Source organism: Lissotriton helveticus, chromosome 12 (genome assembly GCF_964261635.1).
Source record: "Lissotriton helveticus chromosome 12, aLisHel1.1, whole genome shotgun sequence".
Classification (NCBI taxonomy): domain Eukaryota; kingdom Metazoa; phylum Chordata; class Amphibia; order Caudata; family Salamandridae; genus Lissotriton; species Lissotriton helveticus.
The window spans coordinates 889,005,954-889,026,216 of record NC_136073.1 but is presented as its reverse complement, the minus strand read 5'-3'; the positions used below and the strand labels follow the sequence as shown (position 1 = coordinate 889,026,216).

Below are 20,263 nucleotides of genomic sequence, written 5' to 3'. Positions count from 1 at the left end.
TCCTCTCAGGATTGGAGGAAAATTGACACATTTCCTCCACAACTGGAGATCGATAACGACGGATCGGTGGGTTCTCCAATTAATCCAGCACGGTCACACTTTGGAATTCAACTCCATCCCACCGTTAACTCCTCCTCGCAAACTTCCACACAGGCACCTTCGTTTGCTTCTACAAGAAATCTCTTCAATGCTGAAGAAGGGAGCAATAGAACGAGTTCCATCCGCCCAGAAAGGGAAGGGATTTTATTCCCGCTTCTTTTTAATTCAGCAGAAAAAGAAGAAATGGAGGCCCATTCTCGATCTCAGGGCACTCAATGCCTTCCTAAAGAGCCAATCGTTTCGAATGGTGACGATCCAGGAAATCTTAGGATCCTTAGAGGAAGGAGACTATATGACGTCTTTGGACCTGCAAGACGCATATTACCATATCCCAATTCACAATCGCCACAAAAAATTTCTTCGCTTCGAAGTGGCAGGTCAACACTACCAATTCTGTGTCCTACCATTTGGCCTCAAATCAGCGCCACACATTTTTACAAAATGACTGGCTCCAGTGGCAGCTTTTCTGAGACAGCAGAATCACCAGGTCTTCCCCTACCTAGACGACTGGCTGGTGAAAGCACCATCTCTCACAGACGCGCAGCTGTCTTCAACCGCCTGTCTCGATATTTTCCAGCACCTAGGTTTAACTCTCAACTTCGAGAAATCAACCTTGCAACCCACCAGAATTATAACATTCCTGGGGGCAACTCTAAACACCGTTTCTTCCAAAGCCTTCCCATCTCAAGAACGAAAACACAAACTGATGGCTCTAGCTACCCCAGTGTCTTCAAAAAAGTCCATCAAGGTCAGAACTTTCAAATCCCTTCTAGGGATGATGTTTTCTTGCATTCTTCTCATCCCTCACTGTCGGCTCAGAATGCGCCCCCTTCAGGAGGCTCTGAACAAACAATGGACCCAATGTACAGGCTCTTTCGAGGATCACATAGTCATCACTCGACAAATAGCCGAGGCTTTGCTGTGGTGGACGGCGAACAAGAACTTATCCAAAGGTCTAACGTTCTTGATACCAGCAACTCCACACGTCATAACAACAGACGCTTCTCTGGAGGGATGGGGTGCAGTCCTGCAGGATCTGCAAATATGTGGCAAATGGACAGACAGAGAGAGGACTCTACATATCAACCTCCTAGAACTGAGAGCAGTTCTTCACTCTCTTCAGGCATTCCTCCCTCGCATCAAAAATTCAGCAGTGCTTGTGCGAACGGACAACACAACCACAATGCACTACTTGAACAAGCAGGGAGGGACGCGTTCACTGACACTGTCTCGCGAATCGCAAAAAACCTGGAACTGGCTACTGCTCAACAACATCACATTAACAGCAGAATATGTCCCAGGAAAAGACAATGTAATAGCAGACGCTCTCAGCAGACAGAAATCACTGTCCCACGAATGGGAACTGGATCAACAAGTTCTCAACGACATCTTCTCGGCATGGGGGAAACCACACATAGACCTCTTTGCCACCAGGGAGAACGCCAAATGCCACAGCTTCGCAAGATGGCATCCCCAACCGAGGTCACTAGGAAATACATTTTCCATCGCATGGCGCAACGTGTTTGCGTATGCATTTCCGCCATTTCCCCTGATAACCAGAGTCATTTGGAAAATGAAAATGGAACACTGCACTCTGATTCTCATTGCCCCATACTGGCCGAGACAACATTGGTTCACGGATCTCCGTCGCCTTTCTGTTCGACCATCAATCCAACTACGTCAACATCCAACTCTTCTCTCAATGTCCAAAGGCCAAGTACTCCACCCGAATCTGAAATCTCTCAGATTATCGGCATGGCTTCTGAGTACAGAGAATTCTGTCACCTAAACATCCCGCAGGAGTGCAAGGATGTCTTAGCTAAAGCAAGAGCTGCCAGTACAAACAAAACTTATTCCTTGAAATGGAAACGCTTTTGTGTTTGGTGTTCAGACAACAATATCCATCCTTTCAGAATCACTCCAGAGCAAATACTGCCTTATTTACTACATCTGGCGCAAACAGGGCTTGCACATGCCTCCATTAGAGTCCATCTAGCAGCAATCTCACGCTTTACAAGGACTTCAAGAGGTCCCTCACTATGGTCCAACAGGCTGATAAAGCAATTCCTTAAAGGACTCTATAGATCCTTTCCAAGGCCAAGACGTATACCACCAACGTGGCACCTTAATATAGTACTCAACCAATTGATGAGGCATCCATTTGAGCCCATACATAGGGCTGATCTCAAATACATCTCATGGAAAACTGCACTTCTTTTGGCCTTAACATCAGCAAGAAGGGTCAGTGAGTTACAAGCGCTTTCTATACAAGATCCTTTCATGCAATTCAGAGAGGACAGAGTCATTTTAAGAACCAATCCTCGCTTCATTCCTAAAGTCCCCTCGGACTTCCATCTCAATGAACCACTTGTACTTCGCTCATTCTTCCCGAACCCCAGTACTGTGGCTGAAAGATCTCTCCATTCTTTAGACCTCAAGAGATGTCTAAAATTTTATCTGGACAAAACGAAACATTTTAGAAAAACAAATCAACTTTTCATAGCCTTCAGCAGACCTAGAAAAGGCATGCCACTCTCTAAGCAAAGCATTTCCCGATGGATATCAGCGGCAATTGCCTTTTGCCATGACAAAGCAGGACGTCCATTGCATTCCACAGTCCGAGCGCATTCCACAAGGGATGTGTCCACATCGGCAGCACTATTCGCTGGAGTACCGATTCTGGACATTTGCAGAGCAGCGACCTGGAAATCGCCGCATACATTTACCAGGCACTACTGCCTGGATACGGAACTGATGCAGGATGCAGCTGTGGGCCAGGCTGTACTTCGCCATCTATTCCAGTGAGATGAGCCTTCCTTCTTCCCACCGTCCTGCAATGGTATGCACATTTATTTACTTTATTCCTTGTATTACTGATGGTATATAGTCGCATGATATGTTTTATCTCAGATTACTTCTTATGTTCCATCGTAAATGTGCATAATGTATTGCTTGCTATTCTGATTCAGGCATGTTAATCTATGAAAGACACCCATAATACTGGATAAGGAATGCGTTACTTACCTGTAACAGCAGTTATCCAGTATTGGTGTCTTTCATAGATTCATATGCAACCCTCCCACCTCCCCAGGAAGTACTCATCTCTCACTCCAGAACATGTATTACGTCTACCTAGTTTGGTGCGTACGAAAATCTGAGAGACTGAGGCTCCTGGCAGGAATGTTCTAGAGGGAGGTGGTAGCTGATTGGCTACCTTCACGATTTTGGTCCTTTTTACAAAATGACACAGATAGGCTACTAAGGCAAGGCCTTTAGGCCTACATTTCTCTATGTATGTCTATAGGACATTACTTTTCTATTACCGGGGCTCCCATCTCGACGACGGGGAATGATTCAGGCATGTGAATCTATGAAAGACACCAATACTGGATAACTGCTGTTACAGGTAAGTAACGCATTCCTTCTTCAAGATATAAGAATTGGAAAATTGAACGAACATGGCAAACAAGCTTTACAGACACGATTACTTTCCAATTTGTTTCCAAATGCAAATATTGTCCCAGAGAAAATATACATGAGAATTGCAGAAAACAAATCTGTAATCTGCTTAATGCCAACACTGTGTGAATGTTCTATAGTCAATGAAGAAATGTTAAAGTTGGAAAATGAAGAAATTATAAAATTGGAAGCAATTGATAAAATAGAACATGAAGGAATCAGTATTATTTTGAGTGAAAACTTGAAGAGGAAATTGGATTGTTTAGAGAAATCGATAGATAAAACTGCTGGTTTGGAAAAGAATTTGTATGCATGTGTAAATTGTAGGGTAATTTTGCGACGTAATTTGAATGTGCAAAAAGGTTTAGTAAATGGAGCAATGGGTAAAATTGTTGATTTTGTTAATTACTTAAACAGAGCTGGCATTGAATTTTTGAAAATCAAATTTTATGAAATTACTGAAGTACAACAAGTTAGTCATTGTGCAGCTCGTTTTTTGCTTGTAAAAGATTTGTATGTCTGAAGAAAACAGTATCCTGTTTGTTTGGCATATACGGTGACCATTCATAAATCTCAAGGTTTAAGTGTAGGTTGTGCTTTAGAAAATATTGGAAGTACCGTGTTTAAAGAAGGTATGACATATGTTGCTTTGTCCCGAGTCAGAACTTTATCTGGATTGTACTTGATTGATTTTGATGAGACAAAGGTTTCTGCAGATGCAAACTGTGTGAAAGAGTTTAATAGGTTAAGAAGAGAATATGCACCCAATTTAGGTCAATATCCAGTGATTGAAAAGCGTGTGGTAGGTAGAAAAAGAAGATTTGAGAATATCTGTTCTGAAACTGTAGAGAAAGAAAAAAAACAAGATGAAGTTGCGCCTCCAAGCAAAAAAACAAAAGGACATTGTTGACGAGAATGTTGGTTATCGGTTTAAAAATAGTTCTGGTGTCAACTGCTATGCTAATGTAGTTAATGTTGTTATTTTTCTTCAAAGTTTCCAACAGCAAATTGTAGAAAATCGGGACAAAAGATTCTGTTCATTGTTGAATTCTGTTTATGTGAAAAGTGCTAGTGATAAAAGTAAAATACAAAGTGTTTCTGATATTCGAAATGTTTTGAACATATGTTCTGGTTCTAGTCAATTTACGCAGAATATTCAGCAAGATTATCAGGAATTTTTAATGTTTATGCTTGGTGTACTGGAAGATGAAGATATAGATGTTGAAAACCTTTTTGGCCTTTCTTATGAATGGCATCATGACTGTCGAAATTGTTTGTTTACATGTAGCACTGACATAGACACTGAGAGATTCATATATTTGGCTTTACCTGACTGTGAATCAGTGTCTTTTACCAATCTAATTAGAGGACCAAGTCAAAACATGGAGTGTAGCCAATATAAATCAGAAATGTCATCAACATTATTTATACAAAGATATGGACAGTATGGTATTTTAAAATGCTGCAACGTTGTAGAACTGATGGAACAAAATTGAAAACTTTAATTAAAGATTTTGTAGCTGGTCAATGTTCAATATCAGGAAGAACTTTTATAGCTGTTGTTATTATTTTTCATGATGGACCTTCTACCACATCTGGACATTACATTGTTTATTTAAAATGTCTGAAAGGTTGGATACAGTGTAATGATACTCAATTAGTTTTTAAGCAATGTTTGCCCAAAGAGTTACCAAATTCTTACCTAATATTTTTAAAAACAAAATTTTAAGATCAAAATTTGCCCTTTAGGATTACTGCTGTTAAGGTACATTAGTCTGGTGTTGTAGAGTATTTTGTAAGTGAGGGTGAGGAGCTTGAAGGTGATCCTTTTGTTGATATTGAGGCAGTGTAGGTGTTTGAGGTGGTGGGTGCAGCCGGGGACATTCATGATAAGCCACGTAGTGGTCTTTTGGATTTGTTGTAGTTGTTGTAGGTGTTTGGCTAGAATTCATGTGTAGTGTTTTACCACAGTGTAGTCTGCTGCTGAGGGCCTGTGTCACTGTTCTTCTTCTTTTGGTTAGGATCCACTTGTAAATGTGGCTGAGCATGTGGAGGGTGTTATAGCAGTACGAGGACACGGTGTAGACTTGCTTACACATGGAGAGGGAGCAGTTGAGGTTGAATCCTATGTTGTGCACATGGTTGGTAGGTGTTGGTACTCTTCACACTGTAGTCAGGTAGCAGGAGTTGTCTGAGGCTGATGGAGTGGGTCTGAGGAGGAGTACCTTCAGCTTCTGCCAGTTTGTGTTTACAGTGCTGCTCTTTATGTAGTTAGTGACGTCCTTCATTGTGTCGTGGAGGTTGCTTTTGATGGTATGTGGCTTCTTGGTGAGGAAGAGGATGAGCTGGGTGTTCTTTGTGTAGGAAATGTTGTTGAAGTTGTGATGGTGGGCTACTTGTGTTAGGGTGGCCATGTAGATGTTGAACAGTGTCAGACTGATGGATGAATCCTGGGGGACCCGTAGGTGATGTCAGTGGTTTTGGATCAGAAGGCTGGGAGACGGACGTTCAGGATTACTATTGAACAACTTCCAAACAAAGGACTTGATGCATACTATTTGGCCGTAAGGAAAAGTGTGCGAAACCATTAAGGACTTTTTGCTGTGTATTTTTTCAGCATCTATTTGTAAGTAACATTATTTACAGTGTAAGAAAATTAATCATAATGTATTGTTATTTTATGATTGTTGGAGATATGTTATATTTACGTAAGAAATTGCTGCTAAAAAAACATTTAAGATATGTTTTATTTCTATTTTTTATATTGTTATTGAGAATGTTGACTGGATTTGTTTAAGATATCCTTATGGATTGTCTTTTTTTTGCCCGATGTTATGTGATGAGTATTATTGAACTCACTGTTTGTAGTGAAATTCAATATATTCTGAGAACAGCAAAAAAGGCAAATGAAATGTTTTACAAATTATTTTGTGTTGTAAAATATATCGAGTGACTGTGTTTTTTTGTATCTTCTACAGGTGACAATTTTATAATATATACTTTTTTTATTATTTATTATGCTTAAGGTAAGTACAAGTAACTGACTCAGCCGTGGCCCGTAGAGGGAATGTGATGTAGGTAAGTGGGGAGGGGCAGGATGGGGGGGGTAATGTATCGCCTTATGTTGTTGATAATATAGCCAGAAATTTGTTTTATTAATTTAATTGTTTACTTACGTACAATCATCCAGATTCCGTTCTTTATCACCCCCCACCCTGCCCCTTCCCCCGCCCTGCCTGTGCCACCCCAACTCCCTCCAGGGGCCGCGTCTGGGCTTGATAATACGCCCTTGTTAATTCCCATAGAAGGCCATGTTAACACCAGAACATGGGTTTCTATGGGAATTAACAAGGGCGTATTATCAAGACCATTTCCGGTCCTTGATAATATGCCCGTCAGTGCCATATCATCAGTAAAGGGCAATACATTATCGCTGCTTTTATCGGCAGAAAACTGCTGCTAAAGCGCCGATAATGGGCTTGATAATAGGCCCTTGTAAATTCCCATAGCAGCCCAGGATCTAGTGTCAACATGAGCTTCTATGGCAATTCACAAGGATATATTATCAAGCCCATTATCACCGCTTTATCGACAGTTTCCTGCCGATAAAAACAGCGATAATGTATAGCCTTTTCTTGGTAATATGGCCCATTTCTCTTTTTTTGACCAGTAAACTTAGGTGCATATCATCAACCACTGGTGTTAAAATTATCGCCATTTTATTGGCAGGAAACTACCGATATAACGGCGATAATGAGCTTGATAATACGGCCTTCCTATTTCCCATAGAAGCCCATGTTAACACCACAACATAGCCTTCTATGGGAATTTAGGACGTATTATCAAGCCCACCCTCCCAACATTAATAAAAAAACATAGGCATTTGTAAATTCCCATAGCAGCCCAGGTTCTGATCCTAACCTAGGCTGCTATGGTTATTCACAAGTGCATATTATCTAGCCCATTATCGGCTTTATCTGCAGTTTCCTGCCGATAAAAGCGACGATAATGTATCGCCTTTTGTTGATAATATGGCCCTTTGCTCTTTTTTTTGACCAGTAAACTTAGGTGCATATTATCAAGGACCGGTGTTAAAATTACCACCGTTTTATTGGCTGGAAACTGCCGATAAAACAGCGATAATGAGCTTGATAATACGGCCTTGTTATTTCCCATAGAAGCCCATGTTAACACCAGAACATAGGCTTCTATGACAATTTACAAGGATGTATTGTCAATCCCACCCTCCCAACAGTAATAAACAAGTATTTACAATGCAACGGTTTCGCCTTTGGAGAAGTTAGAGCTATTGGCATTGTAAATGACAAAATTTGTATTTATGTGTTGGTTTTGAAAACAGATAAATAAATGGCATTGTCATTTACATTGTGAACAACATTGAAGAGTGGTGAGATGCACACCATTTCTTTAACAGTCTTTTTAATGTTCGTACTGGTTCTCTATTTCAGCTTATTAAGGCGTGCAAGCACAGATTTGCGCCCTGTCCCATTGCGCTTTTCAATGAAACCATAACACTAAGGAACCCCATTCAGGAACCTTTCCGGCTGCACAGCCAAACCTGGACTGTGTGAATCCAATAAATCAAATGTTCCCATGCTTTTCTTTGTACTTCTTTTTATACCGTGTCGTTTATCAATTTTTCACTTCATTGTTATCGATTTATTTTACGCATGCATCTGCCATGCTCTAAGTGATGACTCGAACACAAATGGAGCGTACGTTTCCACATATCACAGCTTTATTTGCATCACCCAATGCATTTCGGGAATTTACATTCCCTTCGTCAGAGGTATCTACAAGGCAAAAATATCAAGTACCACCATCAGTATGCTGTTGCTTTGCTGATTTAAATGAAAAGCATTCATAAAACATATTGGTTACATTTAATCAAATTCCTCGATTTTACATCTTTATCATTATTGATTTCGAACATTTTAAACATTTTTACCATTATCCTATTCCTCATGTACCTTATCCCCAACTGCACACCCCCACCTCTATTTTACCCGCTCTATTCACCCCCCACTGGCCTGGGTTTAAAACATCCATCCTTAATGCCCTCATTACACAACCTCTTCACAAGAGGTAGTCCCTCCATTACACTGAATATCCCCTTCATACTAAGTAATCTTCCCTCCACTCACCGTGGCATGGTAAAGTATTTCTTAAAAGACTACTTCCCAGAGTCTTTCGAGACCATTAGTCGCTCAGTTACCACCACATTGCTGCATCCTCACGGCGTGCCGAAGCACACTTCTCTGTTTAAACAGAAACCTCATTGGTTTCTCCGAGTTAACCAAACTGTATATCTCCCTTTGATTTAATTATCAACAGGTGACCGGTGACATATGCCACCGCGGTACCTAAACTGTGGTGCGGATTCCATGCCTCTCTTTCCTATTCTAAATGCCCAAAACTACGTATCCCAACATGCCACTTATCCTGAACTTGCCCATTCGAAACAATTCATCCCCAAACCCAGTCATCAAAAAGGTGAACCCCCATCATTGAAATCACAAAATTGTAGTTCTGCTACGTATGTAAACTGATTCAGAAGGTGATCTTTTAACTTTGAGGATTTAACATTATGGCGTGCATGTAAAAAATTATTCGTAATCTTTCTTTTCTTAAAGTCTTTCTTTTCTTTAAAAACAGCAATCATTTTCCCTTGTTCTGAACAGACCATTACTGACAGGAAACGTCACTCCAAAGCTGTTTATGCATGTTTGCAGACAATCCCATTTCATTCAGCGTTAAACCTCGAATGATCGTCATTTTGTCAACTTGATTGGGTGCAATCTCTCCGTGGGACGGAAAAAATTGTGAACAACATTGAGATTCACATCCAAGGGGCCTGCCAGAGGTGTCCTAGAGCTGCCCTATGGCCTGCAGTCTGAAGAAGCTGATTGGTTGCGCCACTCTCAGCATTCCAAGGCATTGCCAGCCAAGGCAAACTAAGCTATCCTCATTGCCAGCCCACCAGTAGGGGGCAGCAAATACCATTACAATTCTAGGAGGAGCTGCAATTACACTATTTTTGAGAGGGATGTAGGAGACTATGGCACCCATATGGTTAGGTTTGTATAATTATGAATATTCACAGGAGAAATATGTGCTAATTGAATTAATAGCAACACGTGAAGAAAGCCGATGCATCTCCAGAAAATGATTTGAGGGCAGAACCGCGTCCTAGCACTATGAAAGGTCCGAATTAGAGGAGTCGTGAATGAATGAACACATACAGTGCCACGGTCTGCATTGCTACTATCGGAGAATATCTGAACCGTAAACCTAAACAGCCCCGCAGGCAAAATGTCAAATGGCTGAGTTTGTCACGGAAGAACAAAAAGATGTGTTTCAACACCAGCCTTATCTTATCTACCAGGTATGAGCTGCAGGGACTGGCCCTTAACTCCTAATGCATAAAAGAGTTCACATAAAGGAAGTGTTATTCACTACAGCACGGATCCAAAGTGCATCCTCCACCGCCACCAGGGGGCCTAATAAACACGCTTTCAAGTGTCTGCAGGCTCTGGAGACAGGAAGAGTCGATCGACCCTTTTGTTTTATAGCGCTTTACACGAGCACCAGTTATGTTACACAGGTATACATTCATTTGGTAGGCACGGGAGATTAAGTGATTGGCCCGGGAAAATAGGATGTTGAGCCGAGACTCGTACCTGGTTCTCCAGTTACAAGGTCGGCAGCTCTGACTGTTATGCCACATCCTCTCCTCTCCATGTCAGGCGCAGGTGACTTGCAGCCCAGGTGACCTCATGGAGGTTTGACAGCAGGAGCGGATTGGCCACTTCTACCCTTGTTTGGTCTGATAAACCTCTAGAAAAGACACCTCACCATTGCCTTTCACCTGACACCTCTCCTACGGACATCATCACCAGGAGGCCTGCATCTCTCAGTCCCGCAGCTGCGCACATCTGTCATGGGCAGTCGGTGCGCCATCGGTCTAAAATGGCGTCCCCCACACCCTACAACCTGCCTCAGACTCTCATCGCCCTGAGACATTTCTTCACAGACATGTCTGCCGTGGGGCCGCGCCTTGCCCCCGAGAAACGTCCAAGTTTACACGGGCCGCTCAGCGCGCATTCTTTTCAGGCCTTGACTACAAACAGCGGAAGCGCTCACAAAGTGCATGACAAATACCTTCTAAGGAACCGTGCATTAAGCAAGTGCACAAAACGACAATGGCCTCCGGGGAGTGGATGAATTTTCTCACAAACACCGAAGGCCCCTTCGCTCACGGTGACAGATTGAAGAGGTGCTTAAAAAGCAAGTGCACAAAACGACAATGGCCTCCTAAGAGTGGAGGAATTTTGTCACAAACACCAAAGGCCCCTTCGCTCACGGTGACAGATTGAAGAGGTGCTTAAAAAAAAAACAGAAGTGGCCGGGCTCTTTCCCCAAGCCGTAAAAAGAAACAAGTCAGGCCCGGGCCGTGCTGTGATTGGCTGACGTCACAGGGGTGTCCCGGGCCGGCAGCCAATCACAGCGCGGCCCGGGAAATGACGTCACGGGGGTGTCCCGGGCCTGCAGCCAATCACAGCGCGGCCCGGGACACACGGCAACAAGGGGCGGGGCTTAAAAAAAGCCAGAGAAACGCCCCCGAATCACATTTTCCCCGAGAAAGCGTGATTGAGAGCCTCTGTCTCCCAATGGCCAGCCTCTATTTATGGAGCTAGCCAATGAGAGACAGAGGCGGGTCATCGATCCGACATAGAACTCAAGAGGTTTTTTAGCGCATGCGCACTACGTGCGCACTTGCAGGCAAAACCTAAAAACTCCAGTCAATGCAGGTACTAGGAGCTGGAAGGTCATTTGACATATCACTGCCCCAGAAATGTGGCGTTCCCCACGACGTGTACGGGCGGAGAGAGAGTGAGAGCGCAAAACATATATATTTTTTAAAAAGACCCGAGGGGTTCCGCTCACCGAGACTGCGGGGAGTAGGACCGTACTCACCTCCCCCCCGCATACTTCAAAATAAAACCAGAGGAGTGCCGTTCCCCAGTGCTCGGGGCATCTTACAAGCCCCCATTATGCAGAAAAATTGCCAGCGTAATTGGCCCCCCTCCCCCCGCGCCCCCCCGGGACCTAATGAATAAAACAAACTTCTACTTTTTTTCACCTTTTCCACCGTGTACAAGTACTGCACGAGTACCCCGCCATTTTTTATTTAAAAAATAAAAATTGAGCCTAAAGATCCATGTACCACCCCCTGACCAAGGCTATAGGGTCAGAATGTTTCTACCCTGCCCCCTTTCCTTATTTCTCAACTTTCTTTTACTGTTTTCTTGTGACTCTGCTCTCCCGACAAACAAGATGGCTGCCAGCATTTCCTGGTTTGGAGTATTGACGGCCAATCAGCATCCAGCTCCTGCTCCTAATAGTAGGTATTTCCATACACGTACGCTGCGATTTTTCTTTAAAAAATAAAAAATAGAGCCTAAACATAGATATATGACCCCCTGAGCAAGCCTAGAGGGTCAGAATGTCTCTAGCCTACCCCCTTCCCTTATTTCTCAACTTTGTTTTACTTTTTTCTTGTGACTCGGTTCTAGCGAGGCACAAGATGGCCGCCAACACTTCCTGGTTTCGAGTGTTGACAGACAGTTCACAGCCAATCAGCATGCAGCTCGCGCTCGTAATTGAACAGATTTCCGTACGCTTGCTGAACTCCGTCTCTAGATATCGCTATGATTTTACTTGCAATTTTCTCAGAAACTACTGAACGGATTTACACCATTTAACAAAAAGCACAATCTGCGAACAGAACTTTACCTCTCTGCCAAATTTCGTGTAATTCCGTTCAGCTGTTCGGGCTGTAGCCCTGGCTAAAGGTCCCTATAGAAAATTGCATGGGGAAAACACGTTTTCGAACCCCCTTTTTTCTCGGCCCCCACTTGACGAATCACCTCCAAACTTTCAGGGAAGGAGCGGAACCAAGAAGGCCATTTTCTTGGAGAAATTCACGAAGATTCGTCCACCAGCGCCAAAGTTATTCCAAATAGAATGTTGTGGATTTCCTATGGAAACTAGGTCCTAACTATAACTTCTGGCGACCGCCAGTAGGTAATATATATATATATACATATATATATTTTTGTGTGCAAAATTGAATTCGGAGCCAGGATCCGGCTCCCACGCCAAGCACCCACTGCCAGAGCGCGCTGAAAGAAGGATCACTTTGTGGACATATATATATATATATATATATATATATATATATATATATATATATATACACACATACACACACACACACACGCACACACACACACATTATTGACTCTTATCTCGAGACGGTCTCATGGAATAAACTCCCTCTGGGGCTACGAACCACAGTTGAACTCTCCACTTACAAGAAAAAATCTGAAAACATGGCTCTTCCAACAAGCTTAATAAGACAATCGTTGTTGTAGGTTGCCTGATTTAGCGCCGGGCACTCTTTTTGAGTAGCTATACGCAATATAAATCTCGATAACAACAAAACCAATTTAGAATATGTCATTGCGTTTGTGATGTTGGTTTCACCTGTTCGCCTCAAAGGCACGAAAACAATGGGTGGAAACTGACGTCAGCATATAGAATAGGCCTTTTTATGGCTCCACTGACTTCTCACTGACGTGGAATTGTTGAGCAGAAACGTTTCTGTGGAATGTTGGCGCATTGGGATAGTCAAAAGGTGGGGAATCAACAGGTGGATACCGTATCCACAAGAAAAAGCGTTACTGAAGGTAAGTCACTTGTTTTTCTGACCCACATTTCCCTTATCTGGCTCATTGTTGTTGCTTGGAATTTTGTTTCAAACAACTGAAGCTCAACTCTAATTATCTCCTCTGCCATCACAGTTAGCTCATTTTGTGGAAATCTAGGTTGTCTCCTTCCAGCCATCTTTTTAACTTAGTACGCAGGCGCTCTGCTGCCTCTGTGTGTTGTTTGTATGTGAGGATTGTCTTTTGTAGAGCAAGCCACAGGTGTACTTTATGAATTGAATTTGAGAAGGCGTATAGAGAGAATACCTGAGGTGGAGAATTATGACTAGTTAAGTAACCTGGCTTTTAATAGGCAGTGACTTGTTGACTAAGAGTACCTTTGCCATAAAAAACATTTGTACTTTTGTCTATAAGTTTGAAGTCGAAAACATTGTTACTTTATTGTGCCCCAGCATCATCTTGTTATTTTTTTTAACAGATCAGTGTATTGCTTGGATCCAATGTAGTAAACTCAGCTGCGAGAAGTGGAGAAAACTGGAAAGTGGGATTGACCCATCTTCTCTACCTGACAGCTGGTCATGCAGTCAAAACACAGGTGAATTCTACAGACTTAAGGCAGATACCTTTGATGATAGATTAAATGATTTAGAAGGCACTTGCATAGCACATGCTATGCTGCAGCGTCTCTATGTACTGATGAGGTTCTTCTGTATTGTGTGGCTGTTCGCCATCATCTAGCTTTTTCACCTCTTGAAATTACAACCATTGCAGCTGGCGTCCCAATGTATCCCTACATTTCATTTTAAAAATTGTAACATTATAGATTTTAAGAATGTAAGATATATTTATTGTATGCTACTTAAAGGTAAAACTGAAATTGAGGGCAATTGAGTCACATATGCATCGACTTTCAAGTGATATTTGACTCTGTGCCTTAAGGTAGCTCATTATGTTTTCATGTTCTGTACTTTCAGTTGCTTCAGTCCCTTTTTACAAGGTTCTGTGTCTGTCAACACAGAAGTCTGCCCGTTTCACTTTTTTGACTAAAAAAGTAATTGTTTTTTTAATTTCTCTATCATGGAGTCTTCATTAATTTTCATAAGGCCAGACCATCTCTTAAACTTTGCAAATGTAATACTGAGCAAGCTTTGTGTCTTTTTAAAATATGTTGTATTTCCTCAGTATGAAATTGTTTACTGGGTACAGTTATGCAGGGGGAAATGTAGCTTCTCTTTGCAATTGTACAATTTCGTTTTTTGCTTTTTCCTCCACGGGGAAAACATTTTTTTGCTGTGGAGAACTCTTTTGGGCTGATAGTTTAGGGGTATTCCTTCCCCCTTCCCACCCTGGATTGAGCTTTACATGAGCCGTTTGGTGGAACAAATCTCCGACCATATTTGATGTGAAAAGGTCATAGAAGAGTTTATGACCCCCTGACAAACTCATAAGCTTTTGGAAGCTCTTACAATCTGAAGGTAAACTAGGCCTGGATTCACCCAGTCGCCAATCATTTGAGTGCATTTTACATCTGCTTAATATTATTCATTTACACCTTCTAGATAATGTTTTGTGAATAATATCTGACAGCCATTTTTGTCAGTAAAATTACATGGCTTTGTGAATTGTACCCTGAATATATACGCCAACATGCTGGGTCACAGAAAAGTTTTAATACAAAGAGTAAATATCTCCTAAGCAAAAAAACAATATTGTCTTGATGGATAGCACCCAAGCTTTTATGAAAGTAAGTTTACGGGTTTGGTCAATGAACCATGGTCCCCTGTAGGCTCCTGGAGCCTTTGGAAATCAATTTCATGAAGGTCTGACTAAGGCAGTCTAGGTATGAAATAGAAGATAGCTTCACAAAACAGAGATTGCATTATTATCCAGTATTAGGGGTGTCTTTCATAGATTCACATGCCTGAATCATTCCCCGTCGTCGAGACGGGAGCCTCCGGTACATAGAAAAGTAATGTCATATAGACATACATAGAGAAAAATAGGCCTAAGGGCCTACCTTAGTAGCCTATCCTTGTCCTTATGTAAAAAGGACCAAACTCTTAGAGCCAGCCAACCAGCTATCACCTCCCTCTAGAACCTTCCTGCCAGGAGCCTCAGTCTCTCAGATTTTCTACCGCACGTTGTGCTAGGGAGTCTCCAACCTGAGTTCTCCTCAGGATCTCTTCAAAACCAACTTGTTCACTTTTTAAAGTGAGTTCTTTCTCAAAATCTCGAACAGGATTACTTCAAACCCTTCTCATTGAAGTAAGTGATTTATTTCTCCAAAATTCTGGCATGTCTGAATCCCAGAAGAAAGCCCTTTTCAGGGCCTGCTCTTCATGTGGGAAGAAAAGGCTACATGTGGAAGACAAGCATGACCTGTGCTTATATTGCCTTTATCCTGACCACATACCTAAAGACTGTAAGATATGTAGGTCTTTCCCTAACAAGACCTTGAGGGATAGAGAAGGTCGACTGCTCATCTGGCTGGACAGGCTTAAAAAGAGGGACAATGTGGATTCCTCAAAGGGAAGCTTTTCCATGACCTCAGAAGTCTCCCACAAGAGGCCAAGGGTGGAGTCCCCTGGCCCCTCAGACACTCCTCCTATGAAGGTACAAAAGAAGTCTTCAGAGGCAAGATCGACAAAATCTTCAGTGTCTGAAAAGGGCCCTCAGGCCTTTAAGAAGCCTACGCAGTCATCCAGTAAGCTTGCGACATCCTCGACGCAAAAAAGAGTTGTGACGCCAGTTTCCGTCTCCACAGCTACGACGATTGTGTCGACGACGACAGCGTCGTCGGTTTTCACATCGACGACGACCACTCCTTCATCGTCGTCAGCTGGTAAACCTATTCCATCTATAATACTGCCGAAGCCGTCGTCGACGAAGAGTCCACCGACGATGAAGGTGGGCCCGTCGACGACGACATCGTCGATGAAGAGTCCGCCGTCGACGGGAGAATCGACGACGAAGACGTCGACGACGAAGACGTCGACGAGGAATGAATCATCGACGAGCGCATCGTCGACGAAGACATCGTCGACAAAGACATCGTCGACGTAGAAAGTATCGTCTACGGAAGCGCCGTCGTCGAAGATCATGCCGTCGACGAGGGTACCGTTGACGGGGGGATCGTCGACGGAATTAGACATTATTGAACCGTGGAAGAAATCCAAGCTGATAGAAACGTCGTCTTGGACCCTACCACCGTCGACAACACCAGGGACGACGGCAGGGGCTCCTGCTAAAGGTCCTGTGTCCGGCAAACTGACTAAGAAGCAGATAACGCCAGAAACAACGTCACCAAGTAAGGTGCAAAGTCATTTGCCCACGGAGATTCTCCAGAGTGAAGAATCTGAAGAAGAACTTCTGAATCAGGCTACTTCAATTTCAGACCTTCACGTGAAATGTCAGAGCACAGACGAAGAACAGGAGGAGATGAGCTACCAGGAACACTCTTTCCAAGCTCATGTTTGTACAGAGGTTACCCCGATGGTGTGCCTTCCTGCTTCAATTGTGGATGACCTTAAACACCCGGAAGCACCGACAACTGAGACAGGGGGCCCGACGCCTGCTACAATACACCAGCGGCAGCCCCAAGACAGACACGGCCAACTACTCAGACCTACCATGAGAAAGTGCCACCTCAGGTGATAGATTCATCAGATGAGGAGGCTGAGGAAATGGAAGAGGGTGAAGTCCAAGAGGATCGGACGGATCACGAAGAGGACGAAGAGTATGTGGCACCTTCCCCAGCTTCACCCCAACCGCGCCAGTCAGATTCACCGCCAGTGGACATTGGCGGTTTCCATAGAATAGTGGAACGAGCAGCGAAGCGATTTCATATGGAGATGGAATCGACTGAGACCGAATGCTTCTTATATGACTTTAAGGAGCAAACAAAGAAGATAACGAAATCTATCCCAATAATAGATTTTCTCTGGGACCAGGGAAAGAAACTGATGATGACGCCGGCCTCTGTACCTGAGGTGGTTCCATGCCTGGATAATAAATACAAGGCTCCCACCAAGGCGGCAGCTTGCTTTAATGGACACCCGAAACCAGATTCGGTTGTAACCCAGGCGGCCCAAAAGAATTCTCGCAACCCTTCCTCTCCTTTGTCAGCCCCACCGGACAAGGAAGGAAGGAAGTTGGACACCATCGGAAAAAGGTTTACAACGACGTCGGCCATGACCATCAAGGTGGCCAACTCCATAGCCCTGTTAGGGCGTTATATTCGCCAGCTTTGGGAAGATATAGTCCCATATATAGCGGAACTGCCAGATACAGTTCAGGAGGAGGTCAAGGCACTGCTTACGGAGGGTCAAACCTCGGCAGCTGAGATCATTGATTGTGCCATAGATGGAGCCATGACGGGCTTTCGTCAACTAGCTGGGGCAGCAGTCCTGCGCCGTCAGGGCTGGCTTAAGGCAACATCATTGAGACAAGAAGTGCAGACGAAGGTGCTGGACATGCCCTTCGACGGCCAACATCTTTTCGGAGACAAAATTGACGAGGCGCTCCAAACAATCAAAAAAGACACTGATACTGCTAGAGCACTTGGTACTTTGCAGGCAAGGAACCAGTCCTTTCGGGGTAACAGATCCAGGGGCCAGTCCTCCTACAGGGGGTTCTTTCAAAATAGGTCCTCGTATTCCTATCAGAATAAATCCCAGTACCAACAGAAGCAGCAACAAGGTCGTCAGACTTCTTACGGGAGATCAAACTTCCGGGGCAAAAACCAGAGGAGGGGCACTGGCGGACGCCAGTGACCAATTACTCCAGCCAGTCCAGCAACTATATCCCTCATTAAAGATTGGAGGAAAATTGACCCATTTCCTAGAAAATTGGCATCTCATCACCACAGATCGATGGGTACTCCAGTTAATAAGATTCGGCCATTCCCTGGAATTCACCACCATCCCACCTGCAACACCTCCCCGCAGGCTTCCACACAAACATCTACGACTGCTGCTCCAGGAAATATCTGCGATGTTGAAGAAAGGAGCGATCGAGAGAGTTCCATCGTCTCAAAGAGGGAGGGGATTCTATTCCCGCTTCTTTCTTATACGCAAGAAGGAGAAAAAGTGGAGGCCCATACTAGACCTCAGAGCACTCAACTCTTTCCTGAAGAGTAAGTTGTTCAGGATGGTGACGATCCAAGAAATACTAGGCATGCTGGAACAAGGAGACTTTATGACATCTTTGGATTTCCAGGATGCTTACTACCACATCCCGATACTCAAGGGACACAGAAAATTCCTGAGGTTCGAGGTGGCAGGACAGCATTACCAATTCAAAGTCCTACCGTTTGGCCTCAAATCCGCATCCCGGATTTTCACCAAGTGCCTTTCACCTATGGCAGCTTTTCTGCGTCAAATGGGTCACCAGGTCTTCCCCTACCTCGACGACTGGCTGGTAAAAGCACCTTCAGCTGCAGGCGCGACCGAATCCTCCAACGCCTGTACCAATCTTTTTCAGCACCTAGGATTGACTCTCAATCAGGAGAAATCCTGCATGATCCCAACAAGAAATATCACCTTCCTTGGGGCGACCTTGAACACAGAATGCGCAAGAGCATTTCCTTCAAGGGAAAGGAAAAACAAGATAATATCTCTGGCCACGGCTGTGGCATCAAGGAAGTCCCTAAGAGTTCGAACTTACAAATCACTCCTAGGAATGATGTCTTCTTGTATACTCCTCATCCCGCACTGCAGACTCAGGATGCGCCCATTGCAAGAAGCACTTACAAACCAATGGACACAGAGTACAGGTTCTTTCGAATACATAGTACAGATAACACCACATATGTCCAAGAGCCTGGAATGGTGGAAAAATCACAAGAATCTGTCTATAGGACTGCCATTCATACTTCCAGCAGCACCTCTGGTGATCACCACGGATGCATCCCTGGAAGGCTGGGGGGCTGTTCTCCAGGACCTCCAAATAAGCGGCAAATGGACAAATCAGGAGAAGCAACTCCATATAAATCTTCTAGAACTGAGGGCTGTATATCTGGCACTGCAAGCCTTTTTACCACGCATCCAGAACTCCCAAGTGCTCGTCAGAACGGACAACACCACGACGATGCACTATCTCAACAAACAGGAAGGAACGCGTTCGCTCACTCTATCACGCGAATCGCAGAAGATCTGGAACTGGCTTGTACTCCATGGGATCACACTCAAAGCGGACTATGTCCCGGGCAAGGACAACACCATTGCGGACGCCCTAAGCAGACAGAAATCCCTCTCCCACGAATGGGAGCTCGACGAGAATACGCTGGATCACATATTCTCAGAATGGGGAGTCCCAGGAATCGACCTGTTTGCCACCAAGGAGAACGCCAAATGCCCAAACTATGCAAGCTGGCGTCCCCAACCAAGGTCACTCGGAAATGCTCTTTCCATCGGTTGGTTCAGCGTATTTACGTACGCTTTTCCGCCATTTCCGATGATTCCCAGGGTTCTCAGGAAGATGAAGGCGGAGCCTTGTACCCTGATACTAATTGCCCCGTTCTGGCCGAGGCAGCACTGGTTCTCGGATCTTCATCGCCTCTCCATCAGGACACCGATTCGTCTGAAGCAGCACCCGAACCTGCTGACAATGTCCAACGGGCAGGTGCAGCACCCGAACCTGCAATCGCTCAGGTTATCGGCCTGGCTCCTGAGCACAGAGAGTTCTGTCATCTAAACATCCCGCAGGAATGCAGGGACGTGCTGGCGAAAGCAAGAGCGGACAGTACCAACAGGACGTACTCTCTAAAATGGAAACGATTCTGCATATGGTGTTTAGAGGAAGGCCTGAGACCACTCCATATCACACCCGAACAGATACTGCCATATCTACTGGATTTGGCACAGTCAGGATTGGCGCACGCATCTATTAAGGTGCATTTGGCAGCCATTTCACGATTCACCAGGACTTACAAGGGACCGTCTCTTTGATCCAAA

General features: G+C 44.0%; 1 protein-coding gene across 13 annotated transcripts in view; it reads left to right on the top strand.

The window, feature by feature from the left end:
- The window catches only part of ZCWPW1 (zinc finger CW-type and PWWP domain containing 1), a 1,771,049-nt gene that overhangs the window by 829,400 nt on the left and 921,386 nt on the right, over nt 1–20,263 (top strand). For all 13 annotated transcript variants that reach the window (XM_078668572.1, XM_078668568.1, XM_078668570.1 and 10 more), the window contains one exon: nt 13,789–13,905. In XM_078668572.1, coding sequence (XP_078524698.1) covers nt 13,789–13,905 — 117 coding nt within the window. The remainder of the gene's footprint in view (nt 1–13,788; nt 13,906–20,263) is intronic.